This window comes from Linepithema humile, chromosome 1, assembly GCF_040581485.1.
Source record: "Linepithema humile isolate Giens D197 chromosome 1, Lhum_UNIL_v1.0, whole genome shotgun sequence".
In the NCBI taxonomy this organism is placed as follows: Eukaryota; Metazoa; Arthropoda; class Insecta; order Hymenoptera; family Formicidae; genus Linepithema; species Linepithema humile.
In genome coordinates this window covers 27473005-27489047 of record NC_090128.1, presented here as the reverse complement: position 1 = coordinate 27489047, position 16043 = coordinate 27473005, and the positions used below count along the sequence as shown (strand labels likewise).

Here is a 16043-nt window from a genome sequence, read left to right as displayed (position 1 = left end):
GCATTAAATTTTTATGGAAATGATTAAATTAATTCATGATAGTGAATTTATTTATATTAAATTGTGATATAAGAATTGTAATATATTATCATTATTAGCATAAGTGGTCGACAGCCAGATACAAAATAAATCAAATAACTGAAATAATGTTATATGATTTTAATTCTCAATTTACATTTCGATCTTATCAGTGCTCGAAAATTGCTTCTTATTGAGCTTCTTATGCAACTTCTTATTCAACTTCTGTAATTTAGATAACGCTTATCGTGGTCTAGAAATCTTAAATAAAAATATGTGTCCTTCGATACCTTCGATATCACCAATTACATTTCAATACTAGAACGGACAGCAAGCGCCATCCAACGGTTGCTTTATAATATATCTCAGAATTTCATTGTTTCTGCTTGTTCGCATTCTGTTTACTACTGTTTGCTGCTGTTTGTTACCGCGGTGAGCAAGAAATAGAACGATATATCATAATTATATGCATATAAACAATTAATATGCGTATTTTGTTATCAGCTAGATAAGCATTGAGATTTTATCGAACGCTATATATTTTGTGCTGCAAAAGATAAAGTGCTAAAAGAGAACGCATCAAACAAAAGTTAGGATGGCATCGGTGCAGGTATAGAATAATTTGTTATATTATTGGTATTTTATAATATTTTAATAATAGTAATATTAGTGATAATAATATAATGGTAGTGTATAAAATAATTATGTACAGAAAATACCTATTTTTCAGGTAAAGGAATTGGTGAACTTTTATAAATTAATAGCTGCACATCCGTCTTTAAATAACGCACGGATTCTGGGTACACCAAATGGCAGATTGTCCATACAAGGTACATGGACGCAGAGAAATTTGGAAAGAAAAACAGATCAACGGTTCCTGCAGAATTATGATTTAAACTCAGATTTGACTTCAGTCTATGCTGGATTTTCAATTGATGTCACTACAGAGTACATAATTTGACATATCATTAAATAATACAAATAGGTAATGCAAATCTTACTGAAAATCTGTTTTCAACAGGCTTATGTCCGCTCTAACAAGGGATGAAGCACGCAAAGCTGTGTTGCGACAAGCTATAATTGATAAATCTCCCAAGCAATTTATAGAAATCTGGGATAAGCACCATTTGGTGAAGAATTATGATTTGTCTGCCTTGGATGTTCATGGCGATGTCTATACAGATAGTAAGTAGATTTCAATTTTTCGCATTCTTTAAATGTGTTTAAAATGTTATTAATTATATGTTTCTTTTGCAGTTGAATTCCGTTCTTTTGAGTGGTCTCCAGACAATACCAAACTTCTCTACATAGCAGAAAAGAAACTTCCGAAGTCAGAACCATTTTATAAGCAAAAGCCATTAGACAAGAAAGATAAGGAAGAGAATGAGGATGACAAAGTAACAGTGGTAAGACTTCTTTATTATTATTTTTTTTTTGTAGGATATATATATATATATACTCTCCATCTGTGTGTGCATATTGTTTTATTTCTTATTTACAGGGCAATGAGTATATCTATAAACCACACTGGGGAGAGCAGCTGGTAGGCAAACATCGACCTGTTGTAGTGGTGCTTGATACGACAGAGGACACCATTACAGCTTTGCCTGGAATACCGGATGATCTTTCTCCTGGTCAAGTGATTTGGACCGAAGATCAGGATATAATCGGTGTTGTTTGGAAACACGAGCCGCAATATTTGGGTCTTACTGCATGCACCAATAGATATTCCTGGATATTCTTATTGAAAAATGAAGAATTTTGTAAGAAACATAGATAGCTGCTATAGAAGATATATATATATATATATAAAACACCAAGAAAAAAATTAATTAAACTTTTGTTACGCAGATAAATTGTCCGACGAAGGATATGCTGTGCACAGTCCTAGAATTAGTCTTAACGGAGAGTATCTCGTCTGGTTACAAAGGGAAGCTGGTGTTGTCCCACATCATAACGCACATGCACTCATATTACGGGATTTAAAAACAAAGAATAGTAATGTACGTAATATTATATTAAATTAATTAGAGAAAGAGAGAAAGAGAGAGAGAGAGAGAGAGAGAAATCAAAAATTAGATTAAATATGAACACATACACTAAATATCAAATTGCTCTGTTTACATTTAGAATAAAACAATCGTGGAAATAGCGGTCAAACAGATTATTAATGGTAAACATTTCTATGGAATATATGGCCGTTTACCTCGTCGTTGCTGGAGTGATGGTTCTCAGTACTTATTTTTCAGCACAACGCAAAGAAACAATATTGTTTCTTACATCTTAAATATAAGTAAGCAACTGGAATGCTATCAATAAAACAATGATTTAATTAGCATTAATACTTTTGCTGTGCAAAATTGCTTACCAAAAAAAAACAAATTTTATTTACAGAAACAAAAGATATCACAGAAATAAATAATACTCGAAGCAGTCTTTCTATACTGGATGTGAAAGAGAATGTAATTGCGTTTTTAAGCACTTCTTTAACACAGCCTCACAGTATTCTGGTGGGTCATTTCAAGAATGAAGCAGTTGATAGTGGCGATATCCCCAGGACTGTGATTACAACTCCAATGAAAATCGATGGTTTCGAAAAAATTACTTACGAACTTAATGAACATAAATATGACAGCAACGAGACCATAAGTATGTGACTGGAGTTATTATTTGCGCACTTTGTTTCTGCAATTACTTGAAAATATCAATACTCTCTATTTTCAGACGAATTCAATTATATTTACTTTGGTCCAAAAAGTGGTGAAAATAAATCCGTACCTTTGATAGTTGTGCCACACGGAGGTCCTCATAGCAATTACACAAATACATTTTCGCTGGATTATTCCTTGTTCATATTAGCAGGTAAATAGTTAAATCATATTTTTCGGCTCGAACAATTAATTGATTTACTAATTAATTAATTTCAGGTTTTGGAATAGTACAAGTGAATTATCGCGGTTCCACGGGAATGGGCAGTCAGACTGTAGAGTATCTTCAAGGAAAAGTAGGAGATGTAGATGTGAGGGATTGTTTAACCGCTACGGTGGAAGCCCTTAAAAAATATCCATGGCTAGATTCTGAACGCATCGGTCTTTGTGGCGGATCTCACGGTGGATTCTTGGTGGCGCATCTGAGTGGACAAATTCCAGTAAGTGAATCAAATGATGAATTTGTACAAAAGAGGTAATTAACACAGATACCAAGCAAGATATTAATTATTCTTTCAGGATTTCTTCAAAGCAGTGGTTGCAAGAAATCCGGTGATCGATATCGCTGTGATGTTCGGTATATCGGACATTCCAGATTGGTAAAGAGATACTTAATATCTATTAACGATATTTCTCACGTCTTAATTATTCAATATCCAATATTTGTATTTCAGTCGCAATGCTCTGACTAAGGAAGAGAAAATAGCGTATCTTCGTAATGTGTAAGCTTAATAGTTACCTCAAAATAATTGCGACTAGTCTAAGCTTGACTGAAATACACTTTTCTTTTTTCTCCCTTGTTGTAAATGTATATAAATTATGTGACAACAGACACACACAAATGTATTTGTGTTCGCGTCAAGTTTACTACATTCACAAGAATGTAATTTAATTTTTCAGGTGCGCCGTAGAATCCGGTTTTCCTTACAACGTTCTCACCGATGTTGCCGAGCCGGCAATTGACATGTTCGTAAAAATGAAGAAATGTTCCCCCATCATGTACGTCGATAGAGTCAAGGCACCTACTTTGATCAGCATTGGAACAAAGGATCTACGAGTACCATCGTCTCAGGGAACGATGTGGTACAATCGACTGAAATCTAATAAAGTGAAAACCAAGTAAGTCAGAATTTTGTCTAAACACAGAAATAGTTTTTCGTAACGCTGTTGAAATATGTGACACGTTGCAGAATGCTCGTATACGATGACAATCATCCGCTATCAACTGGACCAGCTGAGATTGATCACATTATCAACGATTGTTTGTGGTTGCTCGAGCATACATCTAAGCATAAGGAATCCAAAGACAAGGAATAAACATTCATCTTGCAGTATTTCTTATACATATGTATATATAGATCTTTATTATCACAAATTGAATATTTACACGATATTATTACATAATCTTCATAAAGAGACTTATATAACATTCAATCTCCAAAATATACACACACACGTCTATAGGATTTGTATATTGTTATAAAATTTTTATACTTTATATATCCGTATAAAAATTGTTATAAATGTTATAAATATCAGCAGTGGTGTTGTTATAAATATATATCGCGCATACCTAAGTAAGATGTATCATTTATCAACGTATGCTATAATACAGCAAATTCGCGTACTACTCATTTTATGAAAGTCTATGAACACATTTTAGAATTTCGTCAGATATTTTTGTTCACAATATAATGTGTTACGCCTAATATTGTTACAAATATAACGGCTTATAATAACTTACATGAGAAAAGCTAAAGGCAATAAGAATAACTTTAGTTAATATATTTAAAAAATACTGCACCATCAACTTCACATTAAGAAGTCTCAAGTATTTCGTTGAACGTCAAATACGTTTTCTAGGCCTTTGTTTCTTCGTTGGTGATGCTAATGCTTCTTATAATATAGATTTTTCGATATTTAATAAAAAAATAATACAAAACGTCGAATTCAAACTTAGAGCTAAGTAATAGGAAAAAAAATAAAACTTAACCGAGCTTGTTATTAATTGCTGCACTTCCAATCTCACTAAATACATGAAACAATGAACGTATTACGTCCATATAATAGTACTGTGTGTAATGGCGTAACTGGATATGAACAATGAATAATATTTCAATTGCGAAGAAATTGCGTTGATTAAATTTATCAAAAATGCATGCAACATTCATTGATTTATTAAGGTTTTTTTTATTCGTAGGTAGCCGAAGAAAGAATAACATAAAATAAAGCTTTATTCGAGAAAATTTATCATCGAAAAATAGCATTTATTATGTGTCGCACAGCTTCGCGTTTCAGTTATGACTTTGTTTTTCATAACAATGACAACGTTCCAAAGCTATGATGCTGCCTGATTCGCACTACCGCGGAATATCGACTACACATAATCGAATCCAAAATTGTTGCATGCAATAGTTGTCAATTCATTAAAATTATTCTATTCATAAAATCCTGCTTTGTGTGTATATGTGAAAAAAGGATGGTCTAGTTACGTCATAGTGTTTACGTAACAGTTAATTAAAACATTAGACAATACGTTTTAATGCGCACAGTTCTATACAGGTTCAATAACTTACGATCTGGCAGGGTTACTTTGTTCGGGGAACAGTGAGTCGTAGCTGGGAGGCAGATCTTTGTCCGCGACAGGTGAGGTCACTACAACCTCCAGCATAGGAGCCGTGGGCACCGCGCGATTTGATCCCGAACCCCCATCGGCGTCTTGCGATAAAGAATCCGGCCGCGAGCACGCGTTTGGACCGGCGCAGTCCGACGACCAGCATAGCTTCCGTGATTTCTTGCAGATCCACAGGCACATAACAAAGACGATGAAGCACAGGATCATGGTGGTGACCGCTCCTATCGTGACTTTTGTCGCGGTATCATCTTTGGGATATTGATCTGTGGTCGTGTATGTGCAATCGTCCTCATCGAAGCATAAGCCGGTTGGGCAATTATAAATCCTATCGCATACGTACTCTTTCCGAATACAAATGCTGTTTCCAACGTGTTTGTAATCGCGATCTGCGTTGATGCAACCTACAAAGAAATTTATCAATGAGATTGTTTGTAATACATATTTATTATGTTTGTGTTTGATGTAGTTAGGGAAACTTACTTCGGTACGGAGTATAAATTATACTAAGATCTAGAGACTGGCCACTTGGCACTCTTTCTTTGGAGATAACTATTTCAGTTTCCAGTTCCGATGAACGAATGAGAGGGAACCATGGCACCGGTTTACTGACAGATTCGAATTCCGCAAACGAGTCATACAAGTTGTCACTCAAATCTCTTATAACATCATCTTGATCGGAAACTGGAGAGTCTGTTGACTTGCTGCGATCTATCTCTCCACAAATTTTCTTTGTTGAATGACCATCGCTCCTTTTAAACTAATCAAACATCTATTACAAGTCTAATATCACAAGTGTTAAGTGTAATTGTATCAAGATGTGATTTTAAGTAATTCTTTGCTCTATCACAATTAGCAATGGCCTACTACACATTTTTTTAATGTGAAATGCAAAATTATGCAATACACACATTATCTTTATGCTGACTAAGTTTACTATTTAAAAAACAATAAAGTTTACCTTTTTAGAATTGGAGAAAGTTAATCTTAAATTTGAGAAAATTTTATTTCAGCAAATTGGTTAAAACTATTAATTACATAAACAGAATTCTTGTCACATGTGATATTTTTGGAATTTTTCCTGCATGATCTATACATGATATGTTTATACATTATTAACAAAGCATAATTTTCTGTAAAAAAGATCATCAGAATAAATGCAAACTAAATATGCAACTGATTACTATTGGACATTCAAGAGACATTTTCCAGAGAGACTATAACTGATAATTATAATTAAATAGAAAACTTGATTGCACAAAAGTGAATAATACATAAAAATTTGGAACATGTTTTATAATGGCAACGAAGTTTGCCCAGTACAAATGACAAGAAATCAAAATAAATTTGTTATCAAATAATTTACTCCAAAACTCTGTCAACAAAATTTGGTCAAACTAAAGAAATATTTATTTTCCTCTGATATTATCAAATTCACCAGGAACATCGCTCACCTGTACATAATCCAAGCAATTATCGCTGCCGTTGCGTCGAAAAAACATCTTGTGGATGACCGCAAGAAGACCCTCATTCTTGGCGGGTTTGAAAACGAATATACAATTGCGATCGCCTCTTACGATCCATCGCTCTAACATGTTATGCGATGTGACGATTACCGCTGTACCGTTGCGCATACTGTGCGTATGCTTCTTGTTCAGGATATGACAGATCTTCTCTTCCTCGAGAGTATCTGCGGGAAAAATACACAGCGGTGAGGTTAGACGAGCGTGCACTTGTAAGCGAATAAATGGTGGGTTTTGTAGGCTAGCTTGAACTTACATTTATTGTAAGTGGCTTGGTGCACGCACGAGCACAGGTGCGCGATCACGATCAGCAGGTACACGATGGTCAAGACGCGTGGCTGGAGCATCTTCGAGTATGATCGCGCGGACCCGCGGGTGTCACAAAGCCATATAGGAACGTGGGAAAACACGGCACCGCCAACAGGTCGACGCAATGACGAATCACTGTTATTTTACCGCGCCGCGAGCGCGCGGTCCTACGAGATTATTTTCGTGGAATCAAGACGGCGGGCACACCGGAGCGCAGATTTTGCGACGTCGTTGTTGAACCATGTCACCTCCCACCCCTTTATTTCCCAGGTATTCTGCAACAATTTTGCAATGAAAAATCAGTTATGACGTCAGTTGACGTCACTGATTTCGAGAGAATCAAAGATCGATCATGTGATCGAGACATCGAAATTTGGCTGTTCAAAGCAACTTCACGTGATATTGCGAATTGAGCTAATTTCAGCTAATTAACGTGAATTAATGTGTGGTGCGAAGAATAGGAATCATTGACAATCATTGGAAAATAGAATTAGGATAAAAAATGTATACGTGCTCCGAAGCGCAGAATAAAAAGATTCACGTGGAATTTGGCGAAGTGGAGACGGGCGCCACAGCCATCAAGTGGATAGAGGTAGCCAACGAAAGTTCGGTTAGTACTTGATTGCTTTCATGTCAAAAGTTTGCTGTAAGAAACATTGCGCATTTATAATTAATGTTCATTGAATCGAATCGTAGACAGAGCAGATTTACGAAGCTCGGAGAGACGCTACCACCAATCCTCTAGACCATGTATTCGAATTATGCAGCTATTCGTGGACATTGTCTCCCGGCCAAATATACAAGTGCAGAATATACTACCGGCCGTTTGTGCCACTTTCCGTAAACGTAGATTATTTTACGATCATGAATTACACCGGCGAACGCGCAGAAATCAGAGTCCGTGGAATGTGTATCGGTATAAAACTTGTAATTTTCATTTTTAATCGTTGCAATTTGAAAGACCTCTTTTATTATTACAGAATTGATAAAGATTCAAACTTGCGAGAAATTTTTAATAACCTATAAAAAAAAAATTAACAAATTGCCGAAACATGACTGTCACTAATAAGATTTTGAAAGTTTTCTTTATTATTATTTTCTATTCTTGAAAAAAGAGACTCAATAAGATATGTATTTAGGATTCTTGAATGAATTATAACGTCTTGCTTAATTAGGTCGACGGATTACAAGTTGCAATGATTCATTAATTGTGCAAACACTATGTCTTAAAATCGTGATGATATTTACGACGAATACTTGCGTCACTGCGTGATGTATACTAATAATCCAGGACCTGTACTTTCCGTGTCCACAACAAGATTAGTCATGATGTGCGCAAGCGAGAGTCACGAAACGAAGAAGCGAATCAAACTTATTAATGATTCCAACGCTACGGCAATTTTTATGTTTGACATTGACCTGATTCAAAGATCATTCAAAGTGGATGCAAAGCGCGGACACATCGGGCCTTATTCTCGCAAATACATAACTATCACTTTTGCTCCTCGAGAAGTTGGAATCTACGCGTACCACTTGCCGTGCTTAATATTAAATCACGTAATAGAGAAATTTTAATTTTTAACAGTGTTATAAACATATTATCTGATATAATTATGTGTGTTGCAGCAAGATAATATCACAGATAGCATCTTGAATTAATAACTAATAATTAATATTACATTATATGTGTTTAATAATTAATAATTGAAGACTAATTAGCAACTTAATTGCATAAATCTCATAAATAATTAATATACGAGTAGATTTATAATATATGTTTTTATGAAGAAAAATTATTTCCATAATCTCTCATAAAATGTGTATAAAATAACTTCATTAAATATTAAAAAGATAAATACATTTTATAAAAACTTATTTTGAAAAATACATTAGACATTAATTATCAAAAGATAAATTTTACAAGATAATTTCTTTTGAATTCTTGCAGCAAAACGCAAAATTAAAATAAATAATGCCACACATAATTTTTTTGTTGTTTTAGCTTTATCTTTTTAATATTGTCATCTTATGATGCGTATGAAAGAGATTCAACGATAACATTTTCTAAATACAGAAGCCAATTATCATAGAACTGTACGGCTACTGTGTCTCAACATTACATAAAGCCGACATTCAGAATCGCTTTATTTATCCTGCAAGAGTGAAAAACAGCTTTGAAGGATACACGAGCGATACTATCGTTGCCACGCAAGATCTACCTACGATTTCTTTGTCGAAGAACTATATCGATTTTGGTCAGGTCGATGTGGAGATGGAAAATAATGCGCGGAAGATTCCAGAAACCTTCTGCGTCACTAATCACAGTCAATCCAATGTATTAATTAAATGGGACCAAGGTTAATATTTCTTGAACAAGTAGACGCTGACTCTGATTAATATTTATTTATTATAAATCTGTTTCCATTTTTAAAGTTACAATTGAAGCAAAAATTAAAATTAAATTTATTCATAATTATAAATTTACACATATCCTGCTGTTCTTCTATTAACAATTTATATGCTACTTTGCAGATGTCGACAACATTTTCAGTATAACACCTGCTATTGCGAATATATCAGCGAGCCAAACAACTTTGTTTGAAATCACATTTAATCCCGACAGAGGAAGCAACTTATTTGCAAAAGAACTTGTAGGCTATGTTTTTATTGAACAACAAAAAAATTATCATTACGAAGAAATTCTTGTATTTCCTACAATTACCTCTGTGCGATTAATCGGTATGTGTGTGTTCTAATTTATGCGTTTGCACAACGCTGCGATCACCTTCACTATCAATCTTGCAATTTTTTTATAGGCCACTCCTTTCCTATTTGTTCCGACGGTTGGATTCCCCAATACGAAATACCTCACATAATAAAAATGCCTCCTTGCGTACCGTCATTCCCGATTTACACCACATTTTTAATAAAAAAATTTGGACATTTGCCATTGATGTATCGCTTTGTACCGCCAGCATCGAGTCACTTTGTCGTGAAGCCGATGATGGGAATAATTCACCAGTATGTACTCGCATTTAACATAAAGTTTAATATTGTTTGAAATTATTTAAATTTATTGGGAAATCAATCATATTGCATACAGCGTACATATAAATAATTTAATGTTATATCTAATATTTTTTTTTATAAGCTATTTTTATTGAATTTATTTGGTAGATTTAATACGCTACTTTATCTTAATAATATTTTTAGAATCTATCAATTATCAAGCAATTATCACTGTTTTCAGAGATTATCAGATCATTGTAGTTGGAATGTTACCTGGCGCTGACAATGAAAGTGTCTACGTGGAACGTTGGGCAATACGTTTCAATGGAAATACAAAATCGGAATGTTTCATAGATTTTAGCGGATTTACGGAATACGCTAATGTCAGTTTCAGCGATCAAAATATCGTGAACTTTGCGCCGACTTTTCCAGGTTGCCAGCAACTGCAGCGATTCTACATGCGAAACATCACTCGACATGTGATAAGGTAAATTTTTATTCTAATATTTATTACAGAGAATACATTACATATTAATATCTGAGTTATCTAATAAAAATATATCAATCCAGTACATAGAAAATGTTAACGCAACATTGCGAATGTTACTTTTCATCAGAGCTTTAATGCAAAAATTTTTCATAGTTTCTTTCTTTCTTAATAGATTTTACAAGTATCATGCAAAAAATTAACATTCTATTTAATTAATTTCAATCTTTCAGATTCGAGTTTGTTAATCCTGTACCTGAACTCCAAATTCGAAATGAAAACGGTGAGATCTGCTCAAACGATATCGTCATTCACGAATGGAAGTTTTGTCCCACAATGACTGGAGATTACGAGTTTGATATAAATTGCAATTTAATTGTGTTAAAAGATAAAATTCCTGTTGGCCCCAGCGTTTGTGTAACGTTACGTGTAATAGGAAGATGTGAATTTGGTTTTCTTGTGGTAAATATTAGTGATAAGTCACAATCTATATAAAAAATTAAATAATTTCAGTAACACATATTATTATGCAGTCAGTGCCCGACGAATTAAATTTCGGAATTCAGGCGTACAAAACTACAAAAGAATTAAGTTTTCACGTATTCAACATGAGTCCCGTGAACATTTATTACAAGATAACGTGTAAACATTGTAATTGGCCTATCGGGTGCATAGAGCATGATGTAAAAATACATCCAAACTCAGAGACTGTTTCCGCTGGACAAGATGAAACAATCACTGTTTCTGTCACACCTTCTACGCCAGGATATTACGAACTTTTCGTTCAATATTATGTAAGGATAAGCCCTCACACGGATGCATTAATTCCGAATCAGACATCAAGAAATATTTGTAAACTGCGTTCTTTGTGTGTGTTACCTACTTTAAAGGTAAATATGGGTAGCATAGCATAGCATTATTTTATAGAGAATATTTAATGACAAAATTTCATCAAATTTGCTGTATTGAACAACAGGTGATGGATTTGCAATCTTACGGGCCTTGTGCGGAAATGAGCAAAGCTTTTCTTTGGAAGCATATGAAAATGAATACGTATGCTGAAATTCATATTATTTTATTAATTTCGATTATCCGCACAAATTACAAATTTAAAAATTATATTTTTAGGCTTAATACACTACTTAGAAATTTACAACCGGGGACGTCACAAACGCTGCACGTAAATTTCCCTGCGACGGTTTTACACAAGAGCCCGATTATTATAAAATTGCTGCTGATGAATGTAACCGCAGTGATTGCTTCATGGAATGTAAAAAGAGTGCAACTTTGTTCTTGTCGACCTATTGCAAGACCTCGAGGCATTTCATTCACACGTGCGAAGTATGATTGTTTGCACAGAAAAGTGTGCTCTATATTGCCAAGAACAGGAAACCTTGAAGTATAATCTTTTACAGTATTACATAAATTTGTGATTATTGATTTATTATCGTTATTTCTCATGCTTAAACAAAATACAGCCAAACGAGAAGGATTGGATAACTCTAGAGCTGCATTACGTATTATTAGGAAAGACTGATGCAAAATGGGACATAGATTTAGGAGATAATCGTCATATTTTTTTAGTTATGACAATCGAAAGTTTACCCGAGTCTAAAAATGAACTCTGTCTTTTAAACGGCACACATTTTAAATTCCAACACGTTTACCTTGGAGAAAGGAATCCTGCTTATCAGGTTTTATTGCATTTTTGTATATTTATTGTATATTTTACAATATTATATTTGTGATTATTGTATATTTTACAGTATTATATTCGTAATATATTTTATAATTATAATATAAAAATTTTCAGGTATGTTGGGTGCACAATGGTACAAATCACAGCATCCCATTTTCCATAAATCCCAAAGAAATGTGCAAAATAAATCAGAAGTATTGTTACGAGGTTTTTTCTTATGTAATTCCACAAGCAATGGTGAATCCGCAATCTTCTGCTCCAATTCTCCTAAAATTTCAGCCACGACAATTCGGAGTTTTTAAGGTTCTCGTATAACAAACAAATTCTTTTAATGACAAAATTGTTTAAACATGTTTTTTATCCCAAAAAATAATAAATCTTCTTTTCTCCAAACAGGGGAAGTTATCCTTAGTTTTAGGCGATGAAGGGAAAGAATTAATATTAGAAGGCGAATCTTCCCTGCCACATAAATTAACAACAGTTGGAGAATACGTGCCATCGGGATGTACCTTCAAAGATGACGATATTCCTATATATTTCAATATTGAATGTATAGATATTTCAAATGTAGCTACACACAGTCACGTAGTGAAAATGATTATGATGCACAATAATACGGTGCATGATGTATTCGCTTATAAATGGAAAAGGTTTGTTGCCCTGAACTGAATTACATTCGGAATAGATTATTATTTCGTCGGTCTAAAATAGACTTTCCATAAATTGGAATGAATACTTCTTTATTGCTTACAGACATGAGATTCCTGGAATAATTCTCGTGGAAATTCATCCACCAAAAGGTTTGATAAAACCAATGTCCGTTAAAAGTTTTTGTGTAACTATAAATACCAAAGGATATCCTTGCGTAATTGATGTTAACATACCGTGCGAGTTTATTAATACCAACCAAAGGCGAGCCTATCAGAAAAGTATATATAAACATGAAATCTTGTCTCGGGAGTTGGAAGGGCAATTTACTATTACGGAAAAGGGCATCAGCATTCCAGTAAGTAGAACACAAAGAAATTCCATAAGATCTTAAACATTTAAAAATAATTTAACTCTGATGAGTCGGCGAGACACTTACTCTTTAATTAAAAATAAGGAACTTGTTTAAACATTTCTTTTTTGTCTCTAGAAACCATCGATAAAAGTTTTGGAGAAATTTCAACCTTTTTATAAAACTATAACGATCCGATGCTCAATACATAGTGTAGAAGATAAATTTCTAAAAGTTAATCTAATGGAAGAATTAATAAGCGCACCACGAAAAGAAATACGCATTGAGGAAGATGAAATACAGATGACATTCAACAAAGAAGACATCAAACGATCTTCATTTATTATAGAAGGTCTACTATGGTAAAATTCTTAATTTTTTAAAATTTCTTTATAGCTACTTTAATTATCTAATATGTTTTATTATATATATTCAGGGAAATAATCAATAGCAAACTATTTAAGAACCAAATGCAAGATATTTTGCGTGACGAATTGAATTTATTTTATTCACAATTCACAATGAATTTATACGAAAGAAAAAGATTGATACAAAGATCGTACATTTCACCACCACGAGCGTTAATCAGTCAAATATTGGAAAAGGTAGGATCTTTTTGCAGTTCAATATTTGTCAAAGAAATAGTTAACGTCAATCGATTTTATTTTTCAGATGTTATTCGTCATAATGCATGAAGAGTTCGCTTTGAAGACCACACACTTAATCCAGCGTGTAGACATCAGACACAAGGACTATTTGAACACGGCATCCAGCGTGAAGAGGAGTAAAACTTCTAAGCAAGGTATTGTAAAGTATCCTATTTTATTTTTAAAACACAATTAATAGTTTTTTTTGCAATCTGCTTTAGAGACACGGTCAGTATATCAAGACGAGGAATATTCCCGTACGGTATCAAAATTATCGAGAATATCTTTTGCCATTTAATTGCAATCAGATGTTGATGTGTATATACAATTACATACACAATATCCACTGTTAGCTACTCGTTGCAATGTAAGGATCAGCGATCCTTCTGAACACAGCTAGGAATTTATCTCCTTTATTCCTGGTTACTTTCTGACCTTCTTCAGTGCTTTCGTATAATTTTTCCACTACTGGGTCTGCTACCTGTATTAATAACAAAATTAGCTGATATCCCTAAATATATAAAATAAACAGTGATACTTACCAAGTCTTGCTTGACGACTTCTTCAAACAATGGATGTTCTTCAAAGTGCTGAACTATCCACTTATGCAGATCTTCCACATCAGTTACAGTATATACAATAGCCTACATAACGATAAGAATTAGTCCATATAAGATTAAGATAAGAATTAATTTCCATAAAGCAAGTTAAGTGAGACTTACTCCTTCCGCTAACACATAAGCATATTCTGCTAAGAGAGACTTGTTTATTATCCTCCATTTATGTTTTGACTTTTTAAAGTGTGGATCCGGATACAGGAAAAACATCTTCTTTAACTGTACAAACCAAAAATCAGAGATCAATGCAAGTTAATATATACTTTTATATATATTAAGCAAGCAAGACTTTCTCCATACCTGTCCTTTGTAAAAGTAATTTGGTAGATATTTCATAGCATTAGTTCTTAGGCAAGCAATATTTTGATATTGACCAGGATTTTGTGAGCGTAAGGCAGCAATGCGATCCATAACGTAGTCTGATACCTTTACTCTGATTTCCATACCGAGTATCAGATTGTCAGGAAACATCAGTGATAAAGTAACTACAAATTAATTTGTTACTTAGTTTGATTTTATAGTAATATTAAAGAACAAAAGGTAAATTACCTAGTAGGCCTCCGTAACCACAACCAACATCTGCAAACTCCACGCATTTCTGTGTTTGCTCATTATTGGAAAAATATTGCGGGTACAAGGTGCTCCAATCCATCAACTCTGGTTTTGTGGGGCTATAAATAGTAGATAATATAATATAATAATTTCTACGAAATTAAAAATTAATAGGCAAATTAACAAAACTCTACTCACTATTCGATGCAATGATCAGCTATCGGATTTGAGTGTGCACGCTGTCTATAATATTTCTTTTGCGGTAATGCCAGCGTTGTCGACATGATTCCGATAATTCTAAATTAATTGGCAATGAGAACTAAAATTTAAGCGTAATAAGAACGCCTTTAATTCTTCTATCGCTGATGCAGCATATCAAAATGCAACACATGTACTTTAAGAGACTATGTACATCAGCGTACGCAAAACACGTGTTTTTTATATATCTCGCACTTATATTTTTTTACACATTCTGCACATAAAATTAAATCTAAATTAATAGTGTAAAAAAAAGAAAAGAAAGAAAAATGTAAAACAATTTCTCTTAAAAAGTACAGATTCTTACACTCTCCGGTACTTCACACAGAAAGAGTGAATGACATAAAAATTTGCAGAAAGCGTCACGTAAAAAAATTATAAATTAATTTTTTTCCTACAATTTCCTGCAATCTCTTGATAGCTAAAGTTAGAATATATGCATTTATGTATTCGTTTTCCACAATTGTACAATTATTCATGTATATAAAAGTGCAAGAAAGTGCGACTGACACATAACACACGTGCGCGAGCGATCAGCTGATCGAAGCGCGGTGCACGCTGTCTAGCGGATGACGATGTTATTA

The 16043-nt window shown here is 33.7% G+C and overlaps 4 protein-coding genes across 8 annotated transcripts; 2 read left to right on the top strand and 2 right to left on the bottom strand.

The window, feature by feature from the left end:
* Window positions 1-389: 389 nt before the first annotated feature.
* On the top strand, window positions 390-4303 carry LOC105674837 (acylamino-acid-releasing enzyme-like). Of its 5 annotated transcripts, none has more exons than XM_067348788.1 (15): window positions 407-450; window positions 523-628; window positions 749-966; window positions 1040-1203; window positions 1276-1424; window positions 1520-1781; window positions 1870-2021; window positions 2149-2311; window positions 2413-2667; window positions 2743-2880; window positions 2946-3166; window positions 3246-3325; window positions 3401-3448; window positions 3627-3845; window positions 3917-4303. In XM_067348788.1, exons 2-15 carry the CDS (start codon window positions 614-616, stop codon window positions 4041-4043), a joined length of 2211 nt encoding a protein of 736 aa, XP_067204889.1. In that variant the 5' UTR covers window positions 407-450; window positions 523-613; the 3' UTR covers window positions 4044-4303. The 5 variants fall into 5 exon arrangements, with proteins under 5 accessions (XP_067204880.1, XP_067204869.1, XP_012226857.1 ...); XM_067348772.1 differs by having other exon boundaries at window positions 408-450; window positions 731-966; XM_067348779.1 differs by having other exon boundaries at window positions 390-628.
* LOC105674853 (uncharacterized) lies at window positions 4061-7426 on the bottom strand. The gene is made up of 4 exons (XM_012371468.2): window positions 7138-7426; window positions 6813-7048; window positions 5842-6118; window positions 4061-5762 (listed from the first exon to the last, which is right to left on the bottom strand). Exons 1-4 carry the CDS (start codon window positions 7226-7228, stop codon window positions 5299-5301), a joined length of 1068 nt encoding a protein of 355 aa, XP_012226891.1. The 5' UTR covers window positions 7229-7426; the 3' UTR covers window positions 4061-5298.
* Window positions 7427-7604: 178 nt separating this feature from the next.
* Window positions 7605-14927, top strand: LOC105674868 (cilia- and flagella-associated protein 65). The gene is made up of 18 exons (XM_067348661.1): window positions 7605-7800; window positions 7887-8106; window positions 8482-8747; window positions 9265-9547; window positions 9723-9929; window positions 10007-10211; window positions 10441-10686; window positions 10920-11148; window positions 11220-11576; window positions 11663-11739; window positions 11815-12085; window positions 12165-12380; window positions 12500-12688; window positions 12782-13035; window positions 13139-13391; window positions 13524-13747; window positions 13822-13990; window positions 14058-14927. Exons 1-18 carry the CDS (start codon window positions 7693-7695, stop codon window positions 14226-14228), a joined length of 3945 nt encoding a protein of 1314 aa, XP_067204762.1. The 5' UTR covers window positions 7605-7692; the 3' UTR covers window positions 14229-14927.
* LOC105674858 (tRNA (guanine-N(7)-)-methyltransferase) lies at window positions 14031-16037 on the bottom strand. The gene is made up of 7 exons (XM_012371480.2): window positions 15767-16037; window positions 15400-15673; window positions 15199-15320; window positions 14950-15134; window positions 14755-14868; window positions 14575-14676; window positions 14031-14513 (listed from the first exon to the last, which is right to left on the bottom strand). Exons 2-7 carry the CDS (start codon window positions 15483-15485, stop codon window positions 14382-14384), a joined length of 741 nt encoding a protein of 246 aa, XP_012226903.1. The 5' UTR covers window positions 15486-15673; window positions 15767-16037; the 3' UTR covers window positions 14031-14381.
* Window positions 16038-16043: the final 6 nt, after the last annotated feature.

What these genes read in the sequence shown, in the direction of transcription:
- LOC105674853 (XM_012371468.2), bottom strand. Translation starts at nt 7,228, where the DNA reads ATGCTCCAGCCACGCGTCTTGACCATCGTGTACCTGCTGATCGTGATC. An exon ending in ATTGCTTGGATTATGTACAG is followed by an intron (nt 6,119 to 6,812) that starts GTGAGCGATGTT and finishes ATGTTTGATTAG; the next exon opens with TTTAAAAGGAGCGATGGTCA. An exon ending in AATTTATACTCCGTACCGAA is followed by an intron (nt 5,763 to 5,841) that starts GTAAGTTTCCCT and finishes ATTTCTTTGTAG; the next exon opens with GTTGCATCAACGCAGATCGC.
- LOC105674868 (XM_067348661.1), top strand. Translation starts at nt 7,693, where the DNA reads ATGTATACGTGCTCCGAAGCGCAGAATAAAAAGATTCACGTGGAATTT. An exon ending in AGTCCGTGGAATGTGTATCG is followed by an intron (nt 8,107 to 8,481) that starts GTATAAAACTTG and finishes CTAATAATCCAG; the next exon opens with GACCTGTACTTTCCGTGTCC. An exon ending in GTGAATTTGGTTTTCTTGTG is followed by an intron (nt 11,149 to 11,219) that starts GTAAATATTAGT and finishes ATTATTATGCAG; the next exon opens with TCAGTGCCCGACGAATTAAA.
- LOC105674858 (XM_012371480.2), bottom strand. Translation starts at nt 15,485, where the DNA reads ATGTCGACAACGCTGGCATTACCGCAAAAGAAATATTATAGACAGCGT. An exon ending in GCTGATCATTGCATCGAATA is followed by an intron (nt 15,321 to 15,399) that starts GTGAGTAGAGTT and finishes TACTATTTATAG; the next exon opens with CCCCACAAAACCAGAGTTGA. An exon ending in ATTACTTTTACAAAGGACAG is followed by an intron (nt 14,869 to 14,949) that starts GTATGGAGAAAG and finishes TGGTTTGTACAG; the next exon opens with TTAAAGAAGATGTTTTTCCT.
- LOC105674837 (XM_067348768.1), top strand. An exon ending in AGGATGACAAAGTAACAGTG is followed by an intron (nt 1,425 to 1,519) that starts GTAAGACTTCTT and finishes TCTTATTTACAG; the next exon opens with GGCAATGAGTATATCTATAA. An exon ending in TCTAATAAAGTGAAAACCAA is followed by an intron (nt 3,846 to 3,916) that starts GTAAGTCAGAAT and finishes GACACGTTGCAG; the next exon opens with AATGCTCGTATACGATGACA.